A 27,371-nucleotide genomic window follows, 5' to 3' on the forward strand; every position below is an offset into this window, starting at 1 on the left:
AGTTATTCTTTAGTCTCAGAAGGTTCGACGAATGAATGGATAGCATGGTTCTCATCATGATGTTCTGACTTTTCATGGAGGGAGTATCAAGTCTTAAAACCTTCTGAGGTGTGAAAAACCAAGCCATTGAATCATACAAAACAGACCAATTACGGGTATTCCTAGCAAATCGAATTTGGTTGAGGTTTCAATTCAGCCCAGACTGAATTGGAAGAAGTTTAGCGTCATTGCATGCAAAATTTGATAAGCTCCATTTCATTCATACCTTTTATTTTTCGATCGCTGAAATTACTTAAAATAGTTCATAATTACCACCCGCTGAAGGAAAATTGCATAATTTTGGTATCCAAATGCATTGCAGCAGTCCCAATGTACACGAAATCATCAGAACCACAGTATTTTAAAGGAAAATAAGAAAACTTTTGCAAAATTTTCTTTCAGCAGGCTCTGCAAAATTCCCACAAAAGCATACTTCCATTAATCCATCTAAAGGAAGAACGTGATAGAACAAGTTCCGATAGGTATAGATTTATAAGTTTAGCTGTAAACAGTTGACCGAGTAGACAATTATAACCTGCAGAATCTATATGCATGGTAGAGAGAAAATGGAGAGTTGACACTAAGCATTATTTCCCACTTGGATCTCTTTAAATTGTCATGGAAGAACTGCAACAAGTGTAATACAGATTATTTTAGGCACCAAAAGTGGATGCAAGGGCGTTAATGGAGTGTGGTGATGAGCTTAGATTTCTTCATGTCTAGGGGCAGAAGCCGTTGAAACAGTCCTGGTGAGACTTTGACGGAACGCTCTGGAGCTTTGAACATTAGACTTCTGGCTTCCAGAACCCAAGAGGACACCCAGAACCCTATGGAATCTATGTACCGACCGCTCCTGCCATAGAAACCCACGATACTTCCTCCAAGGATGGAGGATGTAAATGGCGTCCCTTCTTCCACTCCAAATGGCCCAAAGTTTCTTCTGTTGCTTTCGAATGACAGTGATCGGATCACTTGGCTCCCATTAAACTCAGAGTAGTGCCCGCTCACCCTCACTAGAAACTCCTCTGGGTATTGCAGCTTTATCTGCATGGAATGCATGCAAAACTGGTAGGTAATAGGTATTGCTTTTGAATGTTCATGGAAATTAAGGTTTTTCATTGAAAATCGCAAGATATTTGTAAGATGTTTGTAGTTTTAGGTTGTATAAGTCATGCGCAGTCGATTTGAAAAAAAGTGAATAAATTTAAGACCTATATAAAAAAAAAATATTTTTTAATAGTGAATCACACTTCTTTCAAAAAGAGTGTATCTACTAGCATTATTCTTTCCATTTAGCAATTAAGGCAGGCAGTCCTAATTAATAAGATTAATATTATTTGAAAGCTTTTATACTATACATCGTCTACATGACTTATCATGATTTGTAAGATTGAACTTTTAAAATTTATTTTTCAAATCAAATTATACTACTTAAATGACGTATAGTATAAAGACTTTTAAATAAAATTATTCTAATAATAATGAAAACTGATTTAGAGTGTCTTTTAGTAATACTAACCTCGGCCTTTAAATAATCTCCTCTACCTCCATGCTTTTCTGCTAAGACGGGCTTACCGTTCTTGTCATAGACCACACGAATGGAATTGATGCAAAGGGCATAAACCAGAGTGATTTCTCTCACTCCATCATAGATCCCATCGTCCCAACTGGCCCCACCATTTCCTCCCCACGGTCCCTGCGACAGTATTCTCTTCTTTTTCCCACTTCCACGTTCCGTGTCACTTTCCTACAAAAAAAATCATTTTTCTAGTTGAAAAATTCACATGTTCAAGATTTACAAAAATCTATGAAGAAATGATGCAAAGGGCATAAACTAGAGTGATTTCTCTCACTCCATGGCAGATCCCATCGTCCCAGCTGGGCCCACCATATCCTCGCCATTGTCCCAACGACAGTATGCCCTTCTTTTTTCTACTCTCACGTTCCTCGTCACTTTCCTACAAAAAAAAAAATATATATTTTTCTCGTCGAGAATTCACTTGTTCAAGATTTACAAAAATCTATGAAAAAACAATGCAAAGGGCATAAACCAAAGTGATTTCTCTCACTCCATGGTAGATCTCATCGTCCCAACTGGCCCCACGTTCCTTGCCACTTTCCTACAAAAAAAAAAAAAAAAAACCATTTTTCTCGTCGAAAATTCACTTGTTCAAGATTTACAAAAATCTATGAAAAAACGATGCAAAGGGCATAAACCAAAGTGATTGCTCTCACTCCATGGTAGATCCCATCGTCCCAATTGGCCCCACGTTCCTTGCCACTTTCCTACAAAAAAAAAAAGAAACCATTTTTCTCGTCGAAAATTCACTTGTTCAAGATTTACAAAAATCTATGAAAAAACGATGCAAAGGGCATAAACCAGAGTGATTGCTCTCACTCCATGGTAGATCCCATCGTCGCAGCTGGCCCCACGTACCTTGCCACTTTCCTACCAAAAAAAAAAAAAACCATTTTTCTCGTCAAAAATTTACTTGTTCAAGATTTACAAAAATCTATAAAAAAACACGGCCTTTGAAAAACAGAATGAACAGTCGACACTTGTCGCTGGAACTCACGTTAATCAAAATTAATCCAAAAGGAGAGAGACATAAAACAAAAATAGTCAAAGATAGAATGAAGTTATTGAATTTGAAACTACAGAAAATTTGATTCTTACCATGATAGGAGTTGATATGACTGGAAACGAGAACATGCTTACTGTAGAGCTTAACAGAAGAGCGTAGAGATGCTATGGGAGAATGGTGGTGGCAGTGTGTGGTAGGTGAAGAGAAATATGGTTTCCAATATATATGAGACAACCAATTCTCAAGTAGTGTAACAAAAGTACACTGGTCCAAGGACTCAACCGTAAAATAGAAGAAAGATCAAACTAAAGGAAAAATGTATTCTTATTGATAGAAACAATACATCAATATAGAAAATAACTTAGGTAGGACAACACTTGAACAAGATAGAGGAAAGTTGAGCAAAACTAGATATCACTCTCTCTTTGGGAATATTTGGTGGGATATGAGGGAATGAATTGCTTGGAAGTTGGCCTAGGGTATATATAGGGGTGGGGAGATGGTTCTAAAGCATTCTCACACTGGCCCAGTTTGTATTCGCAAGTCATCTCAACTCATTTCAACTCATCTCACTACTATTTATTATTATTCATCAACTTTAACTCACAAATCTTACTACTATTTACAACTCATCTCACTACTATTCATAACCCATCTCAACTCATCTTCGAATCCAAACGATACCTTATTATAACAAGATAAGCATGAATTTTCCTGAGCCAAAGAAGGGGTCGTCCTTTTTGGGAAGTATCAGATTCCGTTTGCAGCATCAGCTAAAGACTGGGAATCATGTTGTTTGCAAAACACTATATTTTGGTTCCAAGTTGATAGGGGAGATCTTTTTCTGATTGAATTTGTAAAGGCAAAATGACAACAATCCCATTAAAACTTCTCAAATCCTCCAAATTATTCGACACACCCGTCGAAGATCTGGCCCGCATGCAATACAAGAATGCAAGATCGACCCAGATAAAAAGAGGATATATTCAAGAGAAGGAAAGTCGTTTTTACTTGCTCGACTGGGACATATCGAAGATGAATAGCATTCATTGTATAACATGATGGAGGGCATTGTTGCCTGTCACAATTTTCTATGGTTGCGGAGAGAATAAATGCAACTTTCTATGGTTGCGGAGAGAATAAAGTATCGTTTGGATTCGAAGATGAGTTGAGATGAGTTGAGATGTATTGTGAATAGTAATGAGATGAGTTATAAATAGTAGTGAGATTTGTGAGTTAAAATTGCTAAATAATAATGAATAGTAGTGAGATGAATTGAGATGAATTGAGATGGATTGTGAATACAAACCGAGCCTAAATGCAACTTTATCCAATAATGTTATGTGCCTACATTGCATTAATGAATTTATAAAAGCCTTCTACATGCGCAAAAGCATGGGCATGTGTATGGCTATTTTGGCAATTGACAGTGTTTCTTTAATAGAGCTGGATATATCATCCAATGTTCAATCTTATAGGACTGGACTTTTGTTTAAATTTTGGCCATCATATGTACCAATGAGCAAGTTAGGTTCTGCTCAAAGCAGGTGCCATTCAAGACTATTAATTCTTACTGGGTGATTGGCTCTATCTGGCACACAACCTGGCAGACTATAGCATCATTTCTCTCTTTTTGGTGGGATGGAATTGCAAGATCAATTTCGTACAATTTTAATTTGGTGCTATCCTTGCACTCCTGGACCCGGGGCTTTATATGCTTGGCGAAAGTAATTATTCTTTAGTCTCAGAAGGTTCTACGAATGAATGGATAGCATGGTTCTCATCATGATGTTCTGACTTTTCATGGAGGGAGTACCAAGTCTTAAAACCTTCTGAGGTGTGAAAAACCAAGCCATTGAATCATACAAAACAGACCAACGGGCATTCCGAGCAAATCAAATTTGGTTGAGGTTTCAATTCAGCCCAGACTGTATTGGAATAAGTTTAGCGTCATTGCATGCAAAATTTGATAAGCTCCAGTCCTTTCATACCTTTTATTTTTCGATCACTGAAATTACTTCCAAAATTCCTACAAAAGCATACTTCCATGAATCCATCTAAAGGAAGAACATGATAGAACGAGTTTCGATAGGTGTGGCTTTATAAATTTAGCTGTAAGCAGTTGACCGAGTAGACAATTATAACCTGCAGAATCTATATGCATGCTAGAGAGGAAATGGAGAGTTAACACTAGGCATTATTTCCCACTTGGATCTCTTTAAATTGTCATGGAAGAGCTGCAACAAGTGTAATACAAATTATTTTAAGCACCAAAAGTGGATGCAAGGGCGTTAATATGGAGTGTGATGATGAGCTTAGATTTCATTATCTCTGGGGGCAGAAGACCTTGTAACAGTACTGGTGAGCCTTTGAAGGCCCTTCTGAACCCTTTGGAAGAGCTTCGCAGATTGGACACGTGACACCCGGAACCCTATGGAATCTATGTACCAACCGCTCCTGCCATTGAAACCCACGATAGTTCCTCCATCCATGGAGAATGTAAATGGCGTCCCTTCTTCCACTCCAAATGGCCCAAAGTTTCTTCTGTTGCTTTTGAATGACAGTGATCGGATCACTTGGCTCCCATTAAACACAGAGTAGTGCCCGCTCACACTCACTAGAAACTCCTCTGGGTATTGCAGCTTTATCTGTGCATGGAATGCATGCAAAACTGGTAGGTAATAGGTATTGCTTTTGAATGTTCATGGAAATTAAGGTTTTTCATTGAAAATCGCAAGATATTTGCAAGATATTTGTCGTTTAAGGGTGTATTAGTAATGCTCATTCCATTTAAAAAAAATTAGTAAATTTAAGACTTATATAAAAAAAAAAAAAAAAAAAAATTATTTTCTTAATGGTAGATTGTACTTTTTTCTCAAAGAGTGTATGGACTTTTACCTCTTAAGAGTATATCTAAGATTATTCTTTCCATTTAGCAGTCAAGGCAGGCAGTCCTAATTAATAAAAATAATATTATTTAAAAGTATTTACACCACACATGATCTACATAACATATCATAATTTATAAAATTCAAATTTTAAATTTTATTTTTTAAATTAAATTATGTGATATATATGATATGTGGTGTAAAAACTTTCAAATAAAATTATTCTAATAATAATAATAAAAGCTGAATTAGAGTTTTTGTTTTTGTTTTTTTTTTTTTTTTTAATTAGAAGATAAGGGTTCGAACCAGGCTTCCATTTTGGAGTCTTTTATAATGCTAACCTCGGCCGTTTTATAACCTCCTCCGCCTCCATGCTTTTCTGCTAAGACAGGCTTACCGTTCTTATCATAAAGCACACGAATGGAATCGATGCACAGGGCATAAACCAGAGTGATTTCTCTCACTCCATGGTAGATCCCATCGTCCCAGCTGGCCCCACCATTTCCTCCCCACGGTCCCAGCGATAGTATGCTCTTCTTTTTCCCACTCCCACTTTCCTTGCCACTTTCCTTTAAAAAAAAGAAAAAGAAAAAGAAAAACCATTTTTCTCATCGAAAATTCACATGTTCAAGATTTACAAAAATCTAGGAAAAAACATAGCCTTTTGAAAAACAGAACGAACAGTCGAAACTAATCCAAAAGGAGAGAAACATAAAGCAAAAATAATCAAAGATAGAATGAAGTCATTGAATTCGAAACTACAGAAAATTTGATTCTTACCATATGAATTGATATGACTGGAAACAAGGAGATGCAGACTGTAGAGCTTAACAGAAGAGCAGAGAGATGTTATGTGAGACTGGTGGTGGCAGTTTGTGGTAGGAAAATGATGCTAAATATATAGAGAACGAGTGGGACATCACTTTCTCGTTGGAATATTCGGTGGGATATGAGGGAATGAATTGCTTGGAAGTTGGCCTAGGGTATATATAGGGGTTGGGAGATGGTTCTAGAGCATTCTTACAGAAAAGCAGGAATTTTTATGAGCCCAAGAAGGGGTACGAATTTGCACAAGAGAAGTGATTAGGATTGCCTAGAAATGTGAAGGGTTGTATTGGAAGAAGTGGGAGGAGTTATCAAGTATGTGAATGGTGAGTATGCGGTCAATATGGGAAATGGTGAGGTGTAATGGCTGGGAAGGAAAGAGTGACATGTGTGATTCTACATGTGCAAGCGTGTCCAACACTCAAAGTATATAAATACCTCACTACATTTCTTAAAGAAAAAATAAATTTACTTTTAATATTTAACAGAATGATGCTAAATATAGAGAACGCGTGGGACATCCTTTTTGGGAAGTATCAGATTCCGTTTGCAGCATCAGCTAAAGACTGGGAATCATGTTGTTTGCAGAACACTATATTTTGGTTCCAAGTTGATAGGGGAGATCTTTTTCTGATTGAATTTGTGAAGGCAAAATGACAACAATCCTATTAAAACTTCTCAAATCCTCCAAATTATTCGACACACCCGTCGAAGATCTGGCCCGCATGCAATACAAGAATGCAAGATCGACCCAGATAAAAGGAGGATATATTCTAGAGAAGGAAAGTCGTTTTTACTTGCTCGACTGGGACATATCGAAGATGAGTGGCATTCATTGTATGACATGATGGTGGGCCTTGTTGCCTGTCACAATTTTCTATGGTTGCGGAGAGAATGAATGCAACTTTATCCAATAATGTTCTGTGCCTGCATTCCAATGAATTTATAAAGCCTTATACATGCGCATAAGCATGTGCATGATGTGTATGGCTATTTTGGCAATTGACAGTGTTTCTTTAATAGAGCCGGATATATCATCCAATGTTCAATCTTATAGGACTGGACTTTTGTTTAAATTTTGGCCATCATATGTACCAATGAGCAAGTTAGGTTCTGCTCAAAGCAGGTGCCATTCAAGACTATTAATTCTTACTGGGTGATTGGCTCTATCCGGCTTTTCTACTGTTGGGAACCAAAATACATTTTCTTTGGGCTGGTATGATAGGATTACTTGGGTTGGGAAAGTTTTGAGATCATAAGAAGATTGTGGGTGGCCAAACTAATGCAAGAACTAGTAAACCAGATAGGAGGGAGGGAAATATAATGCATATGGGGGAAAAAGGGTCGTTTTTGTCATTGGATGTGTAGCAGGAGCAGAGCAAATACTCAAAAACAGCAAGAAAAACAAACCAGAATGAAAGGGAAAACGTTGTTATTGTGTCACATGCACATGACCCCACGTTCTCTAGATAACTATCATCATTGAGATGTGTCTATGCCTTCTGTAGTAAAACTCTGTAACTCTTTGCCAAATACAAGCAGGTTACTCGTGCATAGATTAATTCTAGTCAACTTCAGGTGTTTCAGAGGGCTTCGGTTGTTCAATTTCACAGAATTTCTTATCTGATTTGACACTTTGAGGCTGAGAAAGACTTTCCAGTCGAAACAATTGAAACAGACACCACTTAAAGGCAAGGATGCTTGTTCAAGTTCATGATTTCTCATCCATTTTGACACGCTGACCTCGAACAAAATCTGTCCAATTAAATTTACCGAAATAGATACCACTGAAAGGCAATTGCTCAGGTCCACCCTCACCTACATTCTTATTTTGCTCAGCAAGACGTTTTTGTTTAGCCTCGTTCTCAAATTGCCTCTGAAGCTCCATGTTGTCATCAAGCTTTCTTTGCATGTCCTCAAAATCATGCATAGGTTCCTCTTCCGGTTGCTTCGATTACTTCAGTCGTTACAGGAAAATCAACAGCAGGATCACTATGATTTCCACCATGGGCAGCAGCAGAGCAGCTGAAGCACAACACAGGTGAAAGCACATTGAAAATGGGAGCATGTATGGCAACAAATTTACACAATGGACAGGTATCTTGGCCAAAAAAAGAAAAGAAGTTCCAGCAGGTATCATAGTAAGAACAAAACAAAGACTTACACTATTTCCGCCTTTTCTGGATAGCAGGGATGCTGGTCCTCACTACCATCGGTTGTCTGCAGTACAGAAACTAAATATTGTCAGGACGTAGATTTTATCTAGATGACCACTATTGTTACCAAAAAAGAACAAGCCCAGAAATGACAACCTTTAGGATCCTTAAACCTTTGTAAGAACTTTTTTCTTCTTCTCATCCTCTGACTTTCCCTGTCCTTGTCTTAGATTAACAGCTCATTTGTTAGTGTCCTTGACATCATGTTGAATATCTTTTAACAAAGCCTCAGTTGCAGCACTGGACTTATCTGCAGCATCTTTGTCAACCAGATCCTTAGGCGTGCCTAGAAAGGAGAGATTATCCCCAAGTCATCAAAACATAGAGAGACAAGAAGGTAAGAACATAGAATAAAACAGCCCAAAGAAGTCAATTCGAACCTGCATATATGACTTCAACAGGGGCACAATAATAACGCGATTGTCAAGAACAGATACCATCCTGAGTTTCAGCTCCGTCTGCCGCATGGCAGCATTTGTCGGCAGCATTGTGGCATCCAGTTTGTAAAGCTGCAATACTTAACGCATTGAAACCAAGCGTTCTTTCATAATCAAACGATTTAGAAATGTGACGGTCAATAAACGACATATTTAGCATTAATGAGTAGCTTCGTATGAATGAGAGACAGGAGAGAGGAGGTGGAGAACTATAGAGAAAGACATGAAGTTTCATAAATAACTTGGAACGATCAACATGTTCATAAATACTCCACGAATCAATTGAAAGAGGCTGTTAGATTGTCTAGTTGGCTGTTAGATTATCTCACAAAAAGCCCTATAAAATCCATTTTTTAAATTTCTCTAAAAAGTTATAGAAATTTACAAGAAAATGTTATATTCAAACATCCTCCGACTTTTTTTAATCGACTTTAATATCCTCCGCATCAAATACATCCAAATAGTTCAGGTTATGGCTATTTTTAATGGTTTATTTTGCATTATTTTTTTGTTCATAGATTTTTTTTCATAAATAGCAATAAAACAGAGAGGAACACAAGAACGTATCGTTGTTTCACCACAGATTTGTAAGGGGGCAGAACCCGCGGCAGATATAAATAATTAAAGCAGCAAACTTAAGGTTTGTATGTTTTTTTTTTATGGCGAAATGCTTGGGTCCCGATAATTTATACCGATACTTTTTTTTTTTTTTTTTTACTTAGTGATTAAGTAAATGTTATTTTAATGATGTGATTTTTGTAAATGTCGGCTACACCCGGGTGTAGCACGACTCGTCTTTTCCGATCAAGAAAAGTAAGTAGAACTAGAAGTGATTCTTGCTCGAATTGTCTCATGCATCCGATGAAAGGATTCGGCTTACTTCTTCACATCATCATATATGATTCTACATTGATCACAAAAATAAAAAAGGTTAAAAAAAAAAAAACACATAGCAGGAGAATATTTTTTGAGAAAATTGATGGGTTAAATGGATAATTAAATGAATAAAATGTGAGAGGCCATCTAAGACAGCAAAAATTGGCCAGTTAATTAAAAATCAAAACCAATGAAAAAGAAGAAGAGAGTATACTAAAAAGGGGCATAAAAGAATTCCACCCCACTGATTTCCACCTCCACCTCTTCTCCACCTGAGCTAATAATCTATTTCCAATAGCAAAATTGTAAGGAAAGAATCAGATTACACGAACCCGACTTGGTGCCTACAAGTTGATGAGAACTATTGTTACAAATAGAAATCAGCAAAGTTCCAACAGGCAAACGCACTCAATGTGAGGAGTGTGCGGGAACATATCCACCGACTGTAGGCTCTTCAGCCTGTAACCACCTTTTATATTTTTCTCTATCTGCGCAACAAAAGATTTTCAAACGATCAAATGACTGGAAACCAACAAAAAAAAGAGTCCAAAAAACTGATGCATACCACGCCATGACATAGATAATCAAGGTCACGTGCACACGTGGCAGGATTACACGATACATAGACTATGCGTGGTGCCTTGAGCTTTAGTAGAAATTTAATCAACTTCATGTGCATGCCTGGACGGTTTGGATCTGCATGATTTCATACGTCAAAACAAAGCAAAACAATACTGTGCATGCTCATCAAAAGTGAATACCAGAAAATGTAACTTAAGGCATCAAAGGTGCACCATATAAGTAAAAGAGGATAATTGACACATAACGATGCAAGATGCTTCCCTTCAGACAAAATAGGTACGGTGTTTTGACTTCTAATGCTCCATGAAAATTGGTTCTGCATATTAAATGACTACGGGGCCAATCCAGTCAAAAATGAAGCTAAGGTGCAAGATGGAATTGCAAGTTGATGGATCATAATCAATATCCCCAAGTTTACTTGCAACTAAAACGTGTTTCTATATCATGTATTTGGAGCCAAATCTAAAGGGTGACCAGTAGCGTTACATGTTTTATGCTTATAAAATAGTACATGTTTTAGGGAAATAATTGAAGTCTGTAGCCACCAACTAAACAGACAGTGAAGCTTTATTTTCATTTTAGAACTTATTGGTGTATGTCAAGGCTAATTGTGATATTGTAACTTTTTTCTCTCCCCCCCCCCCCCCCCCCTCCAGAAAAAAATCCTGGCTCCACAGCTGGAAATTGAAGTTTCAAAATTGCATTGACACTAAAATTTTGAAAAATTAGATGAATCTACATTGAGGGAGGCATCAGAATAACCTGAAATGACAATGTCGGGCTTAGGAAAATTGTTGCCAAAACTTTCATCAATTTTATTCAGATCCCCCTGGACAAATGTGGCATTGTGGATTCCATTCAGCTTGGCATTCAAGCGAGCATCTGCAATGGCTTGAGCAACTACTTCATATCCATAAACATGTCTGACCCTGACAAATTAAGAAAATGAAGGCAAAATGAGTCAGACTCACAATACTTAGGGAAAAAAAAAAAAAGCACGAGAAAGAGAGGTTTACCTTTGGGCAAGAGTCAGACCAATGGTGCCAGTCCCGCAAAACAGGTCAAGAACAACTTCTGATCCATCCCCTCTAAGACCAGCACAATCTTCTATGAGCTTATACAATACCTCTGCCTAAACAGTGAAAACACGTTTACTTATGAATTATCAACAAAGCAAACTGGGAAATTTGAGCAAGAACTTTTAGTAAAATAGTATGAAAGCAAGAATGGACTGGATAATTTCAGTAGGCATACCTGCCGAGTGTTTGTCTGGAAGAAAGAGTTAGCTGATATTTGGAACGTGACCCCCCTTAAGATCTCTGTGATGGTAGATTTTCCATACAAAGTGTATTCTTCCTCCCCAACTGAAGTGCTACCAATAGAGGTATTTACATTGTTCATTATGCTTACCTATTGGCCATTCAACAAATAAAAAGTTAAACAAGAAGAAGATGAGTAAAGTATGACTTAATAAGCCATATGAATTCAATGACACAGCACTGGAAAAATGAGAAAAAAAGGTAGCCAATCTTAACAAAGAGACCACCAAATGCCCACACCTCTCCCACCGAAAAAGAGAGAAGGAATCATCGTTTTACTCAGTCTTTTGGGCATCAACTGATCTTAATTGGTACCGATCCAACCCAACAATAGAAAAAAAGAGACTTGAGGAAATTGACTACACTAGAAGTTTGTTTGCTCCAAAAGTAAAACACAACCATTGTATATGGGAATAAAATGATGTTAAAAATATTTCTTACGAACCACTTCAGGAACAGATGATATTTTATCAACTAGGGGCCTCAGCAGCTCTGGCTTGTAAGATGAGGTCACAAAATTGACCATAAGTTCAGACAGACCGGTCTTCACATCCCTGGAATAAAATAAAACAATTATGCTAAAACCATCATACGATTGAATCATAACCGTTATATTAAAGGGAAAACAAAGTTTGCAATTATAATATTAAACCCATGAACACACCAGGAACAAGATATGCTGAACCCATTTGTGATTGAAGACCCAAAGTATAAAAGAAATAAAAAAAAAAAAAAGAAAATTCTAATGGCATACTTATATCTACGATTTTGATCAAACATTCAACAAATACAATGTTTACCTCTAAGAGTGAAGACCCATCCAAGCACAGGTAAGGGGTGCTAAAATCTCAAATTCCTTTTTGCCAATTGGTTAGGAAAATATTTTCAACTGATAGTTTTAAAATTTAGCGCCTGATCATATTCCTCATGTATGTTTCACCAATTTCTTATTTACATTTGCATAATAAGACTATCAACAGACTACCCAAGTGTGTTTTGACACATTTTAGCTTCTGTTCGCACTTCACAGTTCTTCGTTCTTACTAATGCCCATGATAAGTAAGATCTTACCATCGCATTGTTGAATGAAGCTCATATGTTTAAAGTATATGTACCTTCACTCGTACCAATGCAGGTGTAATGAAAAGAATTACATGAAGTTAAAATATAGGAAATAGAAAAGACCTGGTCATAAAACGTAAAAGCAGAAGTTACAGAATGCACAGTACCTTCCAGTTCTTAGCATTAAATGCTTAAGAAATCCAGCATGAGAGTGAACATTGTAAGCAGAAAGACCTAGTTGTGGATCTCTCCAACAATCTTGGATAGCTGCAAGAACCTATATATCAGAAATGCAAGTCAAACAGTCGGGAAAGAACAACTTTCTAACAAATTTCACTGAGAAAGTAAAAACGTAATGTCAAATAATCTAGTATCCGCCAAATACTAATTCAAATAATAAATAAGGTGCAAATTTTAAGCTAAACAATAGCAGATTAAGAAGATAAATTATAAAAATCATGGCACAGGAAGTGATAAGAGTAATTGCAAAAACCCATTGCAGAGAAAGTAGGTAGCACTAGGAATTCATTAGATATTGAAGGAAATACAACCCATTTCCAAGAAAGCTAAAATCTTGGTAATATAAAGCAATTAATTCAAGAACTTTTTATCTTCTTAGCAGAAAAAAGATGAAGATGCATAGTTTTGCAAGCGCATCCTACACTACCTGACAAATTGTCGTGCACAGAACATTGCAATAAACCTCAAGAAATAACCAGCATTTATAATAGGTCTTCATTGCTTTCACTCATTTATTTACAGGTAAAATAAAGCAATTCATTGCTTTCATTCATACCATGAAACTTCTATGCAAGGAAAGAATCCTGGCTCCGCAGTTGGAAATTTCCAAAATATGCTAAGAAATTTATCTAAGACGTTATTTTTAAATAGCATCTAATAACCCAAAGAAAATATAACACACCATATTGGCAGGCTCACTTTGCAGTAAGCACTTGTTGACATTCAGAACCTTGTCAAAGAAGCCAGGAGCATGAAGTCCCAGTGCAGAACTCTCATTACCATCTTGTTTCTCTGATAATGATTCCCTAGGTAACCATTCTTGAGAACCAAAGGAGAATTCCATCTGCAGAAGGACAAAAGTGGCAGCTAAGATATTTTAAAATTTTCAAATAATCTACTCATACACTTTTTTTTCACAATAAGTATATGACAGCTATGGGTTCTAACGTTGATAGGGACATCAAGTTGGAGTGAATGATGAAATTGAAACAGGAGATACAGACATAACATGGTTGGGAGTTGGCATAGTTGGCGATTATCAGATGCATAGCTCTCATTACACTAAAGCTTCAACTTTTTTAATGTAATGGTATATATTACAAACTTGTACCATTATTTAGCTTAAGAATCCTACATTTCATCTTTAAATAATGGCATGCCTTTCATATACTTGATTTCCAACAATGAATTAGTGATCAATTAATGAGCCAACAAATTAAACAAGTGAACTCATCCTACTTATAGTTTGAGAGTACCCTCCTTCAGACAAAAGCACATATAATCAAACAAAACTATAGGAGTATGTGTTTGGCGAAATACTACAATTTTCTAGTACGACATTATTCACAATCTGGCAAAAATCTTGCCAAGTGCTCAAGTGCTCTACTCTAAATGAGAGATATTTTAAAGCTGCTAAAGTGCGAATAAAACTAGAACTAATGGATTTAGGAAAATTTAAGGCAACAAAATTGACAAGGTTTATGTTCAGCTCTAACCTTGTTCCTATAATGGAACTGGATATCACAGGGAACAATTGGCTTCATGATGTCAAGGGATTCCAGTTCCTTACTAGAAAACATGCCGACATGGGTCACCAACTCAAGGACTTGTTGTTCCTTGGCACTAAGCTGAGCCTCATAAGAGAGGTTTTGCGTTTTACATCCTCCACAATAGGAAGAATATTCACAAGGGGCATCAACAAAGTCCCTGTGAGGAGAAATTGTCTTTAATTTAGTCACCTGCACTTTTTACAAAATTGAAAAGTGAAAAATTATATGTCACAACATATTTCAAAGGACAGAACCTTTATGGACACTTAATAAGCATAATAATACTGCCATAGATTGATCTGATCTTTTAACACTGACTGGCTCTCACAAAAACTTAGAAGAACCAAAAATTAAAATAGAAACAAAATACTTTTTGGCTGTTGTGACACATCAAATTGATTTCATCATCAGCTTTGATACCAAACACATATATTAATATATCGTGAAAAAATGAAAAAGAAAAAACTGCATACGTTAAGATGCTCAGGTAACATATCAGATAAAGAACATCCAAGATAGAAGTACAATAATGCAAAGCTTGCTTCACTTCTAGGGCTTGCAAATGTTGACACGACTCGTGAATTTGACATGAACCTAATACGAAATTAATAGGTTTAGGTTAAAGGGTTTGACTTGTTTAATTAAATGGGTTGGGTTAGGGTTGACTCATTTACAATCCGAACTCGATTTTTGAAGAGAAATAACCCTAGCATGTGACATATACAACTGCCATTTTTTTTTTTTTTTGTCACAAAACGCGAGCCTAACATGAACCCAACTCAAAATTAGACTGTTGGGGTTGATGATCTGACCCATTTAATTTTGGCTTGACTCATATACAACACGAACCCAACTTGACACGACCCGAGCTCAACAGAACTTCACAAAGTGTCAGCTCTAGTCAGTTTCAGCAGCCAAGCTCCAGTTAGGCAGTTATTAATCCAATCACCAATGGTTCCCAAATGAGCCTTATGGGAGAGCCACGTTCCCAATTCCATAGTTAAGTTTTAGATCTTGCGAGGGTTAAGTGAAAATCCATCTCAAGAGATTGACAAAGTAATCCATATCATATAAAATTGCATCCTTCAAGACCTAGGGAGGAAAAAAAGATGAAGCAACTGAACCGTAGAGACTGAATTCAGCAAAGCTGTAAGGTCTCTCCAGACGATAAGTCCATAAACCATCACCACAATAAACGATAATTCTTAATCGAGTATTGAACACAGAAAAATGATTAGATCCAAATTTTCATTCCAATTTCCTTTTGATTTAATCTAATTTGTCAGGAGAATAAGACCCAGAACAACAATTCCCATTTCCACCCCTCAATTTCTTCAGCACCTATGCAATCCCCATAAACCGTTACCGAGTTACTAAACCTGAATTTAAATGTTTAGACCAATTGATGTCAGACTCTTATTCAACCACAATAGTCATCTTGGTCTAGCATTTGGCTTAAAATCCTCTCTCACATAAACACTCATAAAAACAATCGAACCCGGACATGCCCGCTCTCCCCTTAGACGTCCAAACTCAAAACCAAAAAAGGAAAATGAGACCCGACGAGTTATTTTCCCCCTTACTGATTGCTTCGTTTTCTCAGAAACCAAAAGGAGCCTGAAAAATACCTCCGCATAGTTTTCCTTCTTGCGAGTGACACGCCCAATGAATCGCTCACCTGGAAGTGCACGGTCGCACATGACAACGAACCCGGTGTCCGCCACCTTGCAAAGACCTTTCCCCTTAAAAGCCAGGGACTCGCATAGAAGCTCCAATGTCTGGCCTCGCTTCGGGAAGTATGACTTGTTGGACTTACTGGGCTTGGAGGCGCTAGGCTGTAGAGCCTCGGCCGAGTCCTCGGCCATTGAGGAAGAAGATAGAGAGGCGAAGGTTGAAGAGGGACGACGATTTAGGAGCCATGGGCGCGCAGTAGTGAGGCTCCTGAGCCCATGGCTCGGCAGAGTCGTCATTCTAGGCGCTTTGTAAGCTCTGGACTCCTTAGTCGTGGGGGAAGGAAGAAAGGCGGTGCCTTTGGCAGCTGGTCCGCTGGACTGGGATAGAGGGTAGTTGGGTCATTGAGTCTTCGTATTTGCAAATGAGAAATGATATTTACTCTTTTTTGGTGTGTCTCGTCGCTAATTTTTTAATTTTAATTTTTATTTAGTAATTAAATAAGTCATTATTAATATATTGATTTTTTTTATATTTTTTAAAATTATTTTAAAATGATAAAAAAATAAATATGAAAATTTAAAAAAAATAAAAACACAATTTTAACCTAGCAGTCATAATGAGCAATGCTACTCGAGGATAGAGTAACATTGGTTGTTTTTTTTAAAAAAATTAAAAATTAAAAAATTTACATAAAAATTAAATTAAATTTTTAATAATAAATTTTATTTTTTTAAACGATCTAATGACACTTAAGCTATATTTAGATGTTGAACTGAGTTGAGTTGAGATGATAAAATATTGTTAGAATATTATTTTTTAATATTATTATTATTTTGAAATTTGAAAAAATTAAATTATTTATTATATTTTGTATTAAAATTTAAAAAAATTGTAATGATAAGTTGAATTTGATTTAGTTTCCAAACATACCCTTACACTTACGCAATCACTGTATTATTACTATGCAAATTTGCGTCGAGATATAAAGTTTAAACACGACTGTTCTTTGAATTTAGAAAAACAATAATTTCACCACAAACCATATACTTGCTCTGATTTTTAATACAATTAATTGAAAATTCATTATCTTAGTTTTCACTAGTTTACAAATGGTCATTTGATTTTTTCAATTATAATAATTATTTTTGAGATTTTTAAATTCAGTAAATTAATTCCGTCCATCTATCATTAATTACTTAATATAATATAGACACATACTGTTGTTGTCGTGTTTCGCAGCCTGAACAGTTCCGCAAAACCCTAGCTTCTTGATGCCTGTAACTGAGAAGAAGATAAGGCTCACGTGGCCTCTGGGATCTCTCCGATACCTAAATCAGTGATTACTCTTTGGAGAAAAAAAGTAGAATGCAGGGAAGAAGTTAACCAAAAACCCAATCTCCGTTCGTAAGAAAGTTACTCCCTATTTATACCTGAGTAAGGTCTCCAGTCGAGGGAGATTGTGGTGCGTCAGATGCCAAACCTACCACCACTCATTCGTTATCCCTCTAATGGGAGCCAGTCTGTGTCCTCGCGAGAGATTGCGCCATGTCTAAGGTCCTACGACTGCGCGACTACCACCTCTTTGTCATGCCAAGAGATGTCAGGTTGCGGGCGAGCCGTCCTTGGCTCGTGGGACGCTCCACTGTGCGTCGGATTTCCTGATATCGATCTGGCTCGTGCCTAGGATTTGATATCTTGGAGTCGGGGGTGCAACGGTGCGTTGCGCACGGGGCCTGGTAACTCATTTTGTAGACCTCGATCCTCCCGAACCCTGAATGGACTGGCTGATCCTGTGCTTACTCAATTTCCCGACCTTCTCGTCCTAGGTCTTTGGCCCCCTACTCAAGCATGGGCCCTACTGGAACGGACCTTCCCTCACACATACCATGCTTACTCCAAATACATTGGATTAGTTTTAAAGGCCAAAGACTAAAGTATTTTTGTGAATTGTGAATAAAAATGGACAAATTTAAGGGAAAGCATATAAATTTATTTCCAAAAATATCAATTTTATCATAATGATTAACATGTGCACACTTGTTAGCAATTTAACATGTTACTGTTAGAAGTAATAAATATTATTTATATAAAAGAATCTATAATATTAAATTATAAATTGATGGTTTGGTGTAAAATATCAAATCTATTTTATAATGAAAATAAATTTTATAATTTGACATGTCATGTCAATTCATATTAATTAGTAAATTTATTTATACATTATTTTATAAATAAAATAGTTGTCATTAAAAATCGAGGAAAACATAAAATATGTTTATTAATTTAACGTATTAAAATTAGAGAATAGCTTTAAATCGGACTTGATGTAAAAAATAGATTCATACATTCCAATAAAATTGAGACACGTGTGCTTCTTAAGAAGTTAAAAATACAAGAAGACTAGAGATCTGGTACATCCCCATTCCCCATCGCTCTCTATCTTTCCCATCTCTCTCTCTCTCTTAAGTTGAACGTCTGTTCGATAGTGATGAATTTACATCTAAAGGCACAAATGAAAGTATGTTCCCGTCAGAATTTACAGCTAAAATATTTTCATTTACATAAACTTTTGAATAGTGAGCATAAGCACAAATTTTCCTTGTTTTAGAAAAACTAGTTGGAAGAACAATTCTTCCTATTAATCGGTGCCAAAGAAGAGCACCATAATGAAGAGAGCATGGAAAAAAAAAAAAAAATCTTCTAGGCTCATGAAGCATAAAACTCATTTCATCTAAACACAAATATAAAGTGATGGCTTGAGGGGAGAGAGAGTGGAAGAGCTAGTGAGGGGTGAGAGAGAGTGATTTGCTTGAGGAAGGAGAGAGAGGAGAAAGCATCTAAGAGAGATTGGGGAGAGAGATGATGTATACGGGATTTGAAGATTCGGTTACCTACAATTATTTTTGCTTTTTATGAAAAATTATATTAATTATCTACACTTATTTTTATTTTTTATTTTATTTATTAAAGATGTGGTATATAAATAAAAAGTAGAATAATTTAATTAATTTAAAATGAATAAAAATAAGATGACGCATATATATATATATATTTTTTGTTAAAAATCATATATGTCACAAGTCTATTAAAGGGTGTAAAAGTAATATTATATATAGTTATAAAATATATAAGTGTTATATAATCGTTTTAAAAAAATATATAGTCAATTATTAAAAATTTATTATTTTTTCATATAATTCTGATATTTATTTAAGTTCTTTTGAATGGATTGTGCGTCGTTTGTACAATTTAGGACGGCATATATAATTTTTTTCCTTTATTAATTTATGAGCGTTTGTGGCGGTTAGATTTTGCGGGAGTAGGACGAGAACGACAGCGTATGAGGTCAGACATCTACTCACTAAGCTAATATAAGCCGTTGATCTCGTTGGACAGCCGCGTAATACACTCCCACGAAACCCTAGCCTGTAAGGTCTGATCTCTCTCGCTCGTCAAGTGTTTGCCGGCGGTTCCATCACAGCAAGAAGCAAACTAATTCATGGGTAATCCGAGGCTCTCTACCTCTCTCTCCTTAGCGATATCGCCAGCTTTTCCTCACTTGAATTTCTTTGTTTTAGGTTATAGATTTAAGATATTTTTTTCATGTATTTTGATTGGATGTGTGAAACTGAGCAGGTAAGGTTCACGGATCGCTGGCACGTGCCGGAAAGGTGAGGGGTCAGACTCCGAAGGTGGCCAAGCAGGACAAGAAGAAGAAGCCGCGAGGCCGCGCCCACAAGCGTATGCAGTACAATCGCCGCTTCGTCACCGCCGGTCAGTCTCCTTCTGTCTGCTATAATGATTTTAGATTTCGTAATCTTATTATAGTGCTTTGGATTGTGAAATACTGAAATCTACAATTGATTTTTTGACTGTTTGGAAGGTAAAAAATTAAAAAAGAAAAAGAAAAATAGTGTCTGCTAAATGTTCTACGTGACTGTTTCTGAAAAAACGAAAAATGTCTGGTTGGAATTTGAATTAAACCCACTCATTTAAATGCAACAATTTCTAAGAATATAAAGTGTGCATGCATGCATACATTTAGTTGATGGGTAACTGTTCTTATAAAGCATAGTTAACTCCCAATTTAGATGTCACGTAGTGTTTTGGAAAATGTTATTATTTAATGGTTATAGAGTTGTATAATTGTCTGTTATGTTCTGTGGCTTGGTTTCCAGTGGGTATGAAATGACCCATTGATGTATCCCCTGTATCGGTTCTATAAAAGAGTTTTTGGCATCAAAATAACATGCAAGAAGAATGCTAGGCATGAAGTAAAACGGCTCACTTTTGACTTGGTGTCCGGTGGGCATCAAATTTCATTTTGAGCTTAGTTTCACTAGTAATGGTAGCATTGGCTGATGCATCTATAGCAGGTACCTCTGGTCATAGAATCCACTTTCTTTATGATTCAGCTTCTCGGATGTAGGGGCAAAACCCATGACAAACAATGTCATGGATTTTGCTTGATCTAGGCTTTTAACAGAAATACATGTTCCAAGATTTGCCACATTACATTGCTCTTGGTAAACATCGGTGTTCAACGCCTTACACTAGGAAGGACAGAAACATTGTAGGATTAGAGTATATGCGTGACCTTGTTTCTTTATCTTCTTAGCTAGGTGTTTGTTTTGTATACTTTATGTGTACTTTAGTTTCGTCTTTGTGCTATTAATAAGAATTAATACTTACATAAAAAAGTAATATATGTGTGACCATTTGCATATTGACTATCTCTTCTTACAAAATTATAATCATGGTCTTAATTTTATTATATTACTTACCTGTATCACCTGTATCTAACAAGTCTGTCATGGATTTTTCCCAGGCCTAGTATTCTAGGTTCATACTGACTGCATGTGGGTTTTGAGAGGGTCAACGTGCGTTTCTTGAAAAGTATGTTTCTGAGGAGGTTGATGTTTGTGAATTATGGATAGTCAAGGGTGTTGTAAGATGTGTCAATGGGGTCTAGATCGAATGACATCTCCTTCTCCATAAATAAGGGATGGAGGGCGAGGGTACGGTTTCAAAATTCCATTCGTAGCTGATTTTACCCAGCCAACCCAAAAAGCATATATATATATATTTATGTGATATCTATAACAATCGATCGACTGTTTTCTATGAGTCATGTTTACCTGTCAACAGAACCAACTGACAAGTGTGCTATTGGTTGGTTTATCTTGCAGTAGTTGGATTTGGGAAGAAGCGTGGACCCAATTCTTCAGAGAAGTAAGCAGCTTGCTGTATGAGGAGTTTGGTTATGGAGGCAGTGGTTGATCATGAAGCACTAGTTTGGCACTCTTATATTTTGTTTGTAGCTAAACTACATTTCAGTTTAGTAGTTTATAACTTAAAATCTGACTTTGTTTTGTTCAAGACTTCTCTTGAGGTTTAAAACTTGAAAATGCATGGGATGTGCCGATTTTGAGATTTCTATGAGCATAGATTGTGTTGGCTTCCTTTTGTTTACCAATTTATCATTTCCTGGGTGATTCGTATTTATATGATTATCTGGTACGAGTAAAATATCTCGGTTGGGGTGCGATGCGCTCTACATGATCTGATTTAAATTATATTAGCCTTGAGGTACTTCACCAGTTCAGCTCTAACCATGTACCTATAATGAAACTGGATATCACAGGGAACAATTGACTTCATGATGTTAAGGGATTCCAGTTCCTTACAAGAAAACTTGCCAACATTTGTCAACAACTCAAGGGCTTGTTGTTCCTTATCACTAAGCTGAGCCTCATTAAGAGAGGTTTTGCGTTTTACATCCTCCACAATAGGAAGCATACTCACAAGGGGCATCAACAAAGTCCCAGTAAAGGAGATATTGTCTTTAACTTATATGTCATTGAAAGAATGAGAGGAAGGATGGATACACATGAGGACAGATTACTTGAGGGTTATAACAAGCATGATGACAGAACCTTAATGGATAATAAGAATAATACTGCCATAGATTGATCTGATCTTTTAATATCGATTGGCTCTCACAAAAATTTAGAAGAACCAAAAATTAAAATAGAAACAAAATACTTTTTGGCTGTTGTGACAAATCAAATTGGTTCCATCGTCAGCCTTTGATACCAAATACATATATTAATATATCATTTAAAAAAAGAAAAAAAATTAACATATCAGATAGAGCCCATCCAAGATAGAAGTGCAATAATGTAGTGTTTGTTTCGCTTCTAGGGCTTGCACTTGTTGACACACTTTGTGAACTTAGAGTGCACTCAATGGATTTTTTATCCTATCATTTAAAATACATAATCAAAATTTATTTTTTTTATTTTACATACTGACTTTTACAATATATCATACATCAGTTTATCTATTTTTTCTTCATATCATTTAAATATTATACTTTTTAATTTTTGTTTATTCATTTCAAATATTTTCTCTAACTACTAATGATATCTTCATATCTTTTGATATTTATAATATCTTTTCATATATAATGTTATATAATTATGTTTTATTTTAAATTAATCTAAATTTATAAGCTAAACTAAAATATAAATTAATTCAATAAAATATAGCATGGTATATATCTACAACTACGCGCACCACCAACAGACATTTTGGTTAGCTATTGCACCTTAGAAAATAATCTCTTTTCTCAATACATATGATCCCGATTCCCTGTACACACTCTGCACTACCATGTTTCGAAAGTTCACTTTCTAGTTTATGCAGTGAAATAAAGGAACTTGGGACTGAAACGGAAATAAAGTTTACTTTCTAGTTTCTACGGTAAAAGAAAAAAGTAGAAGGTAAGAGAGAGAAATGAATAAAAAATTTATACATTTGTGAACAGTATCTACTAAATGTAGCGGTGGTACTGTAGCAACTATATTTTAAAGATGAAATATATAATTCATTAGAGAGATATTTTAAGCTCTTTCCTTTAAATTTTACAAAAAGCTGGATTTTACAAGAGTCATTGGAAGTGCTCTTGGATACAAGAATTCAATACGAAATTAATAGATTTAGGTCGAAGAGTTTGACTTATTACATTAAGATTGCGTTTGCTTATCAAACTCACCTCAACTCATCTCAACTTATCATTACAATTTTTTCAAATCTCAATATAAAATATAATAAACAATTCAACTTTTTCAAATTTTAAAATAATAATAATATTAAAAAATAATATTTTAACAATATTTTATCATCACAACTCAACTCACTTCATCATCCACACACACCATAAATAGGTTGAGTTATGGTTGACTCATTTACAATCCAAACTCGATTTTTGAAGAGAAATAACCTAACATTCGGCAAGTACAATTGCCTTTTTTTTTTATTTTCTTTTTTTAATCACAAATTGCGAACCTAACATGAACGCAACTCAAAAGTAACAGGATCTGACCCATTTAATTTTGGCCTGGCTTATATACAACACAAATCTAACTTGACACGATCCGAACATATTACAGCAAGTTATGTGAATATGTAAATTTACTTTTATATGATTTTTTTATAGTTTAAGTATTTCTCTTTTTAGTTTAGTTAATTTGAAATTCATTATTTTCAGTGACTTTTGTATTTATATTTGAGATTTTAAAATTTTGTAATTAATACTTCCGTCCATCTATCATTAATTACTTAACAAAATGGGATGTCAGCTAACGACAATATACGTTTGTACTGCATAATATTAGTTAGGAGTTTTATATAGATAAGTTCTATATAAATTATTTATAAAAAAGTGATTTTTATTAATAAAAAATAATTTTTTTTAAAATAAGGTCTATTTTTTATAATAACTTAAATAAGATTTATCTATTTGTGATCTGTATAAATCATTTCTATTAATATTGAGATCAAAAATTTTAAAACACACTCTATACTATTGACATGATAAAATTTAATTTGTAAAAAAATTTATAATTCAAATCTTTTACAAATTAAATCCTGTTATAACTTATCTCAATTATGTTTGTAAATTTGTTTCTATATATATTTTCTTATGGTTCAAGTATTTGTTATTAAAAATTAATGAAAACATGAAATATGTTTATTAATTTAAGATTTTGCTATACATTAGTTATTATTTACTTTCACACTTGAAAGTTTTTTTTTATAGAATATGAGGTGTTTTTTATAGAGTGATGCGTGAGATAGTGAATAATAATTAATGAGAAGAATTATTTATTAATTTATCATATTAAAATTAATATGATTAAAATGTTTGCATTTTTATTAATTTTGAGTGTTTGTGGCGGTTAGATTTTTGGGGAGTAGGACGGAAAACGAAGCGTATAGGTCAAACATCTACTCACCACGCCAGTATACTAATATCAGCCGTTGATCTCAACGGACAGCCGCCTTATATGCTCCCACGAAACCCTAGCCCTAACGTTGCTACCAAGACACTCAGGGTCTAATCTCTCTCGCTCGTCAAGTGTTCGCCGGCGGTTCCATCACAGCAAGAAGCTCTAAAACTAATTCATGGGTAATCCGAGGCTCATTATCTCTCTGTCGTTAGTGATATCTCCAGATTTTCCTCACTTTAATTTATTGTTTTAGGTTATAGATTTAAGACATTTTTTCATGTATTTTGATTGGATGTGTGAAATTGAGCAGGTAAGGTTCACGGATCGCTGGCACGTGCCGGAAAGGTGCGGGGTCAGACTCCAAAGGTGGCCAAGCAGGACAAGAAGAAGAAGCCGCGAGGCCGCGCCCACAAGCGTATGCAGTACAATCGCCGCTTCGTCACCGCCGGTCAGTCTCTCTCTCTCTCTCTCTCTCTCTCTGATATAATGATTTTAGTTAATCTTATCATATGTCTCTTTGTCTGCTAGTTCTATTTAGTGTTTGGGATTGAGAAATACTGAAACCTGCAATTGATTTTTTTTTTAATTGCAACAATTTCTAAGAATATAAAGTGTGTATGCACGCATACATTTAGTTGATGGGTAACTGTTCTTATAAAGCATGGTTAACTCCTAATTTAGACCTTATTTAATGGTTATAGAGTCGTATAATTGTCTGTTCTGACATCACATTGTTCTGTGGCTTGGTGTCCAGTGGGTATGAAATGACCCATTGATGTATCCCCTGTATTGGTTCCATAAAAGAGTTTTTGGCATCAGAATAAAATGCAAGAAGAATGCTAGGCATGAATTAAAACAGCTCATTTTTTGGCTTGGTGTCCGGTGGGCATCAAATTTCATATTGAGCTTAGTTTCACTAGTAATTACATTGGCCGATGCATCTATAACAGGCACCTCTGGTCATAGAATCCACTTTCTTTATGATTCAGCTTCTCGGTATGCAGGGGCAAAACCCATGACAACCCATGTCAAGGATTTTGCTTGATCTATGCTTTTAATAGAAATACATGTTCCAAAATTTGCCACATTACATGGCTCTTGGTAAACACCGGTGTTCGATGCCTTACACTAGGAAGAACTGAAACATAATAGAATAAGAATTTATGTGTGACCTCGTATCTTTTTCTTCTTTGCTAGATGTTTCTTTTGTATGCTTTCTGTGTACCTGAGTTGCATCTTTGCGCTTATTAATATATATGTGTGTGACCATTTGCATATTGACTATTTCTTTTTACAAAATTATAATCATGGTCTTAATTATATTGAATTACTTACCTGCATCACCCGTATCTAACAAGTCCCGTTACTGATTTTCCCAGGCCTAGTATTCTAGGCCCATGCTGACAGCATGTGGGTTTTGACTTTTGAGAGGGTCAACGTATGTTTCTGAGGAAGTTAATGCTTGTGAATTATGGATAGCCAAGGGTCTTGTAAGATGTGTCAATGGGGTCTTAGATCGGATGGCATCTCTTTCTTCATAAATAAGGGATGGAGGGTGAGGGTGTGGGTTCAAAATTCCATTCCTAGCTGTTTTTACCCAGAAAACCCAAAAAAGCATGTGTGTGTGTGTGTGTGTGTAATTTTTTTTATGTGATATTTATAACAATTGATAGTCTGTTTTCTATGAGTCATGTTTACCTGTCAACGGAAGCAACTGACAAGTGTGCTACTGGTTGGTTTATCTTACAGTAGTTGGATTTGGGAAGAAGCGTGGACCCAATTCTTCAGAGAAGTAAGCAGCTTGCTCTATGAGGAGTTTGGTTATTGGTTATGGAGAGGCAGTGGTTGATCATGAAGCACTAGTATAGCTTAACTACAATTCAGTTTATTTGTTTATACTTAAAACCTGAATTTGTTTTGTTCAAGACACTTCTCAGAGGTTTAAAATTTGCAAATGCATGGGCTGTGCCCATTTTGAGATTTCTATGAGCATAGATTATGTTGGCTTCCTTTTGTTTACCAATTTTCAACTTCCTTCGGCTGGGATGCGCTCAATTTGATCTGATAAAACTTGTGCTAAAGATATTAGTCTCGTGGTACTTCACTAGTTCAGCAATTCTGGTGATTTTGCCTTAGGATTTTGCAACAAGTGGACTTGAGGGCTTTACTAATATAATAAGAGCAATGCTTGCAAATTTTGCGTACACTTTTTTTTTTTTTTTAAAGTAAGATTTATTATTAATTTTTTTAACATAAATCTTAAATTTGTTATTATTTTTAAATGGAGTAGCTTGCCGCAAATATCATTTCTATTTTCTACTCTAATAATAATGGTAAACTACAACTAATATAATAATGGTAAACTATTAAGGCGGTTTTGATAATGAAATTTAACTCATCTTATCTAATTATTAGAATTTTTTTAAAATTTTAAATAGAATATAATAAATAATTTAATTTTTTTAAATTTTTAAATAAAAATAAAATTAAAAAATAAAATTATAATAAAATTTTATTTAATTTTCAACTTACCTCCGCTGAACTCACCATTTCAATTTTCAAACCAAGCGTAAAACTACTCATAAAGAGTCTGGATAAAATCTCAAACAATAACCTGTCTCTATTTTCGGAATTATTTATTCCACCATTTCTCGCGCCCACGTTGTTATCAATGAGATTATTATTTTTAATTCGAACTGTTTCTTCATTTCTATCCTTATCATTACTCATTAGTTAAAAAAATTTAATTTTATTATTAAGCATAATTCTTTATAGTTAATAGAG

At 35.4% G+C, this 27,371-nt stretch overlaps 5 protein-coding genes and 1 long non-coding RNA gene across 12 annotated transcripts; 2 read left to right on the forward strand and 4 right to left on the reverse strand.

The window, feature by feature from the left end:
- Positions 1 to 455: 455 nt before the first annotated feature.
- LOC121246653 (jacalin-related lectin 19-like) lies at positions 456 to 3,356 on the reverse strand. Of its 4 annotated transcripts, XM_041144874.1 has the most exons (8): positions 3,309 to 3,356; positions 2,717 to 3,145; positions 2,420 to 2,488; positions 2,257 to 2,325; positions 2,109 to 2,159; positions 1,875 to 1,997; positions 1,559 to 1,786; positions 456 to 1,083 (listed from the first exon to the last, which is right to left on the reverse strand). In XM_041144874.1, the coding sequence occupies exons 2-8, from the start codon at positions 2,750 to 2,752 to the stop codon at positions 721 to 723; spliced, it is 939 nt and encodes a 312-aa protein (XP_041000808.1). In that variant the 5' UTR covers positions 2,753 to 3,145; positions 3,309 to 3,356; the 3' UTR covers positions 456 to 720. The 4 variants fall into 4 exon arrangements, with proteins under 4 accessions (XP_041000808.1, XP_041000810.1, XP_041000809.1 ...); XM_041144876.1 differs by lacking the exon at positions 2,257 to 2,325; XM_041144875.1 differs by lacking the exon at positions 2,109 to 2,159 and having other exon boundaries at positions 2,275 to 2,325.
- Positions 3,357 to 4,698: 1,342 nt separating this feature from the next.
- On the reverse strand, positions 4,699 to 6,609 carry LOC121246654 (jacalin-related lectin 19-like). Its single transcript, XM_041144878.1, has 3 exons — positions 6,293 to 6,609; positions 5,854 to 6,069; positions 4,699 to 5,272 (listed from the first exon to the last, which is right to left on the reverse strand). Exons 1-3 carry the CDS (start codon positions 6,293 to 6,295, stop codon positions 4,940 to 4,942), a joined length of 552 nt encoding a protein of 183 aa, XP_041000812.1. The 5' UTR covers positions 6,296 to 6,609; the 3' UTR covers positions 4,699 to 4,939.
- Positions 6,610 to 8,144: 1,535 nt separating this feature from the next.
- LOC121246657 lies at positions 8,145 to 9,559 on the reverse strand. The gene is made up of 3 exons (XR_005937153.1): positions 8,934 to 9,559; positions 8,650 to 8,839; positions 8,145 to 8,557 (listed from the first exon to the last, which is right to left on the reverse strand). It is a non-coding gene; the product is annotated as an uncharacterized LOC121246657 (long non-coding RNA).
- Positions 9,560 to 9,963: 404 nt separating this feature from the next.
- LOC121247162 (uncharacterized RNA methyltransferase CT0009) lies at positions 9,964 to 16,698 on the reverse strand. 2 transcript variants are annotated; one of them, XM_041145512.1, is made up of 10 exons: positions 16,248 to 16,698; positions 14,566 to 14,808; positions 13,752 to 13,913; positions 12,997 to 13,106; positions 12,213 to 12,321; positions 11,703 to 11,858; positions 11,465 to 11,580; positions 11,211 to 11,377; positions 10,432 to 10,562; positions 9,964 to 10,354 (listed from the first exon to the last, which is right to left on the reverse strand). In XM_041145512.1, the coding sequence occupies exons 1-10, from the start codon at positions 16,587 to 16,589 to the stop codon at positions 10,247 to 10,249; spliced, it is 1,644 nt and encodes a 547-aa protein (XP_041001446.1). In that variant the 5' UTR covers positions 16,590 to 16,698; the 3' UTR covers positions 9,964 to 10,246. The 2 variants fall into 2 exon arrangements, with proteins under 2 accessions (XP_041001446.1, XP_041001447.1); XM_041145513.1 differs by lacking the exon at positions 16,248 to 16,698 and adding an exon at positions 15,432 to 16,207.
- A 2,963-nt stretch (positions 16,699 to 19,661) lies between these two features.
- On the forward strand, positions 19,662 to 26,567 carry LOC121247159 (40S ribosomal protein S30). Of its 2 annotated transcripts, XR_005937222.1 has the most exons (5): positions 19,662 to 19,796; positions 19,930 to 20,067; positions 21,483 to 21,606; positions 21,742 to 21,744; positions 26,451 to 26,567. XR_005937222.1 is itself a non-coding variant. In XM_041145509.1 (3 exons), the coding sequence occupies exons 1-3, from the start codon at positions 19,793 to 19,795 to the stop codon at positions 21,527 to 21,529; spliced, it is 189 nt and encodes a 62-aa protein (XP_041001443.1). In that variant the 5' UTR covers positions 19,662 to 19,792; the 3' UTR covers positions 21,530 to 21,726. The 2 variants fall into 2 exon arrangements, 1 of the variants encoding a protein (XP_041001443.1); XM_041145509.1 differs by lacking the exons at positions 21,742 to 21,744; positions 26,451 to 26,567 and having other exon boundaries at positions 21,483 to 21,726.
- LOC121247158 (40S ribosomal protein S30) lies at positions 19,706 to 26,567 on the forward strand. Of its 2 annotated transcripts, XM_041145508.1 has the most exons (4): positions 19,706 to 19,733; positions 24,700 to 24,766; positions 24,898 to 25,035; positions 26,337 to 26,567. In XM_041145508.1, the coding sequence occupies exons 2-4, from the start codon at positions 24,763 to 24,765 to the stop codon at positions 26,381 to 26,383; spliced, it is 189 nt and encodes a 62-aa protein (XP_041001442.1). In that variant the 5' UTR covers positions 19,706 to 19,733; positions 24,700 to 24,762; the 3' UTR covers positions 26,384 to 26,567. The 2 variants fall into 2 exon arrangements, with proteins under 2 accessions (XP_041001442.1, XP_041001441.1); XM_041145507.1 differs by lacking the exon at positions 19,706 to 19,733 and having other exon boundaries at positions 24,603 to 24,766.
- Positions 26,568 to 27,371: the final 804 nt, after the last annotated feature.

Source organism: Juglans microcarpa x Juglans regia, chromosome 1S, assembly GCF_004785595.1.
Source record: "Juglans microcarpa x Juglans regia isolate MS1-56 chromosome 1S, Jm3101_v1.0, whole genome shotgun sequence".
NCBI lineage: Eukaryota > Viridiplantae > Streptophyta > Magnoliopsida > Fagales > Juglandaceae > Juglans > Juglans microcarpa x Juglans regia.

What these genes read in the sequence shown, in the direction of transcription:
- LOC121246653 (XM_041144874.1), bottom strand. Translation starts at nt 2,752, where the DNA reads ATGTTCTCGTTTCCAGTCATATCAACTCCTATCATG. An exon ending in TCATATCAACTCCTATCATG is followed by an intron (nt 2,489 to 2,716) that starts GTAAGAATCAAA and finishes TTTTTTTGGTAG; the next exon opens with GAAAGTGGCAAGGTACGTGG. An exon ending in GAGATTATTTAAAGGCCGAG is followed by an intron (nt 1,084 to 1,558) that starts GTTAGTATTACT and finishes CATTCCATGCAG; the next exon opens with ATAAAGCTGCAATACCCAGA.
- LOC121246654 (XM_041144878.1), bottom strand. An exon ending in GAGGTTATAAAACGGCCGAG is followed by an intron (nt 5,273 to 5,853) that starts GTTAGCATTATA and finishes TTCCATGCACAG; the next exon opens with ATAAAGCTGCAATACCCAGA.
- LOC121247162 (XM_041145512.1), bottom strand. Translation starts at nt 16,589, where the DNA reads ATGACGACTCTGCCGAGCCATGGGCTCAGGAGCCTCACTACTGCGCGC. An exon ending in TTAATGCTAAGAACTGGAAG is followed by an intron (nt 12,322 to 12,996) that starts GTACTGTGCATT and finishes ATTTTATTCCAG; the next exon opens with GGATGTGAAGACCGGTCTGT. An exon ending in TCCAGACAAACACTCGGCAG is followed by an intron (nt 11,581 to 11,702) that starts GTATGCCTACTG and finishes TTCACTGTTTAG; the next exon opens with GCAGAGGTATTGTATAAGCT.
- LOC121247159 (XM_041145509.1), top strand. An exon ending in TCGCCGCTTCGTCACCGCCG is followed by an intron (nt 20,068 to 21,482) that starts GTCAGTCTCCTT and finishes TTTATCTTGCAG; the next exon opens with TAGTTGGATTTGGGAAGAAG.
- LOC121247158 (XM_041145508.1), top strand. An exon ending in TCGCCGCTTCGTCACCGCCG is followed by an intron (nt 25,036 to 26,336) that starts GTCAGTCTCTCT and finishes TTTATCTTACAG; the next exon opens with TAGTTGGATTTGGGAAGAAG.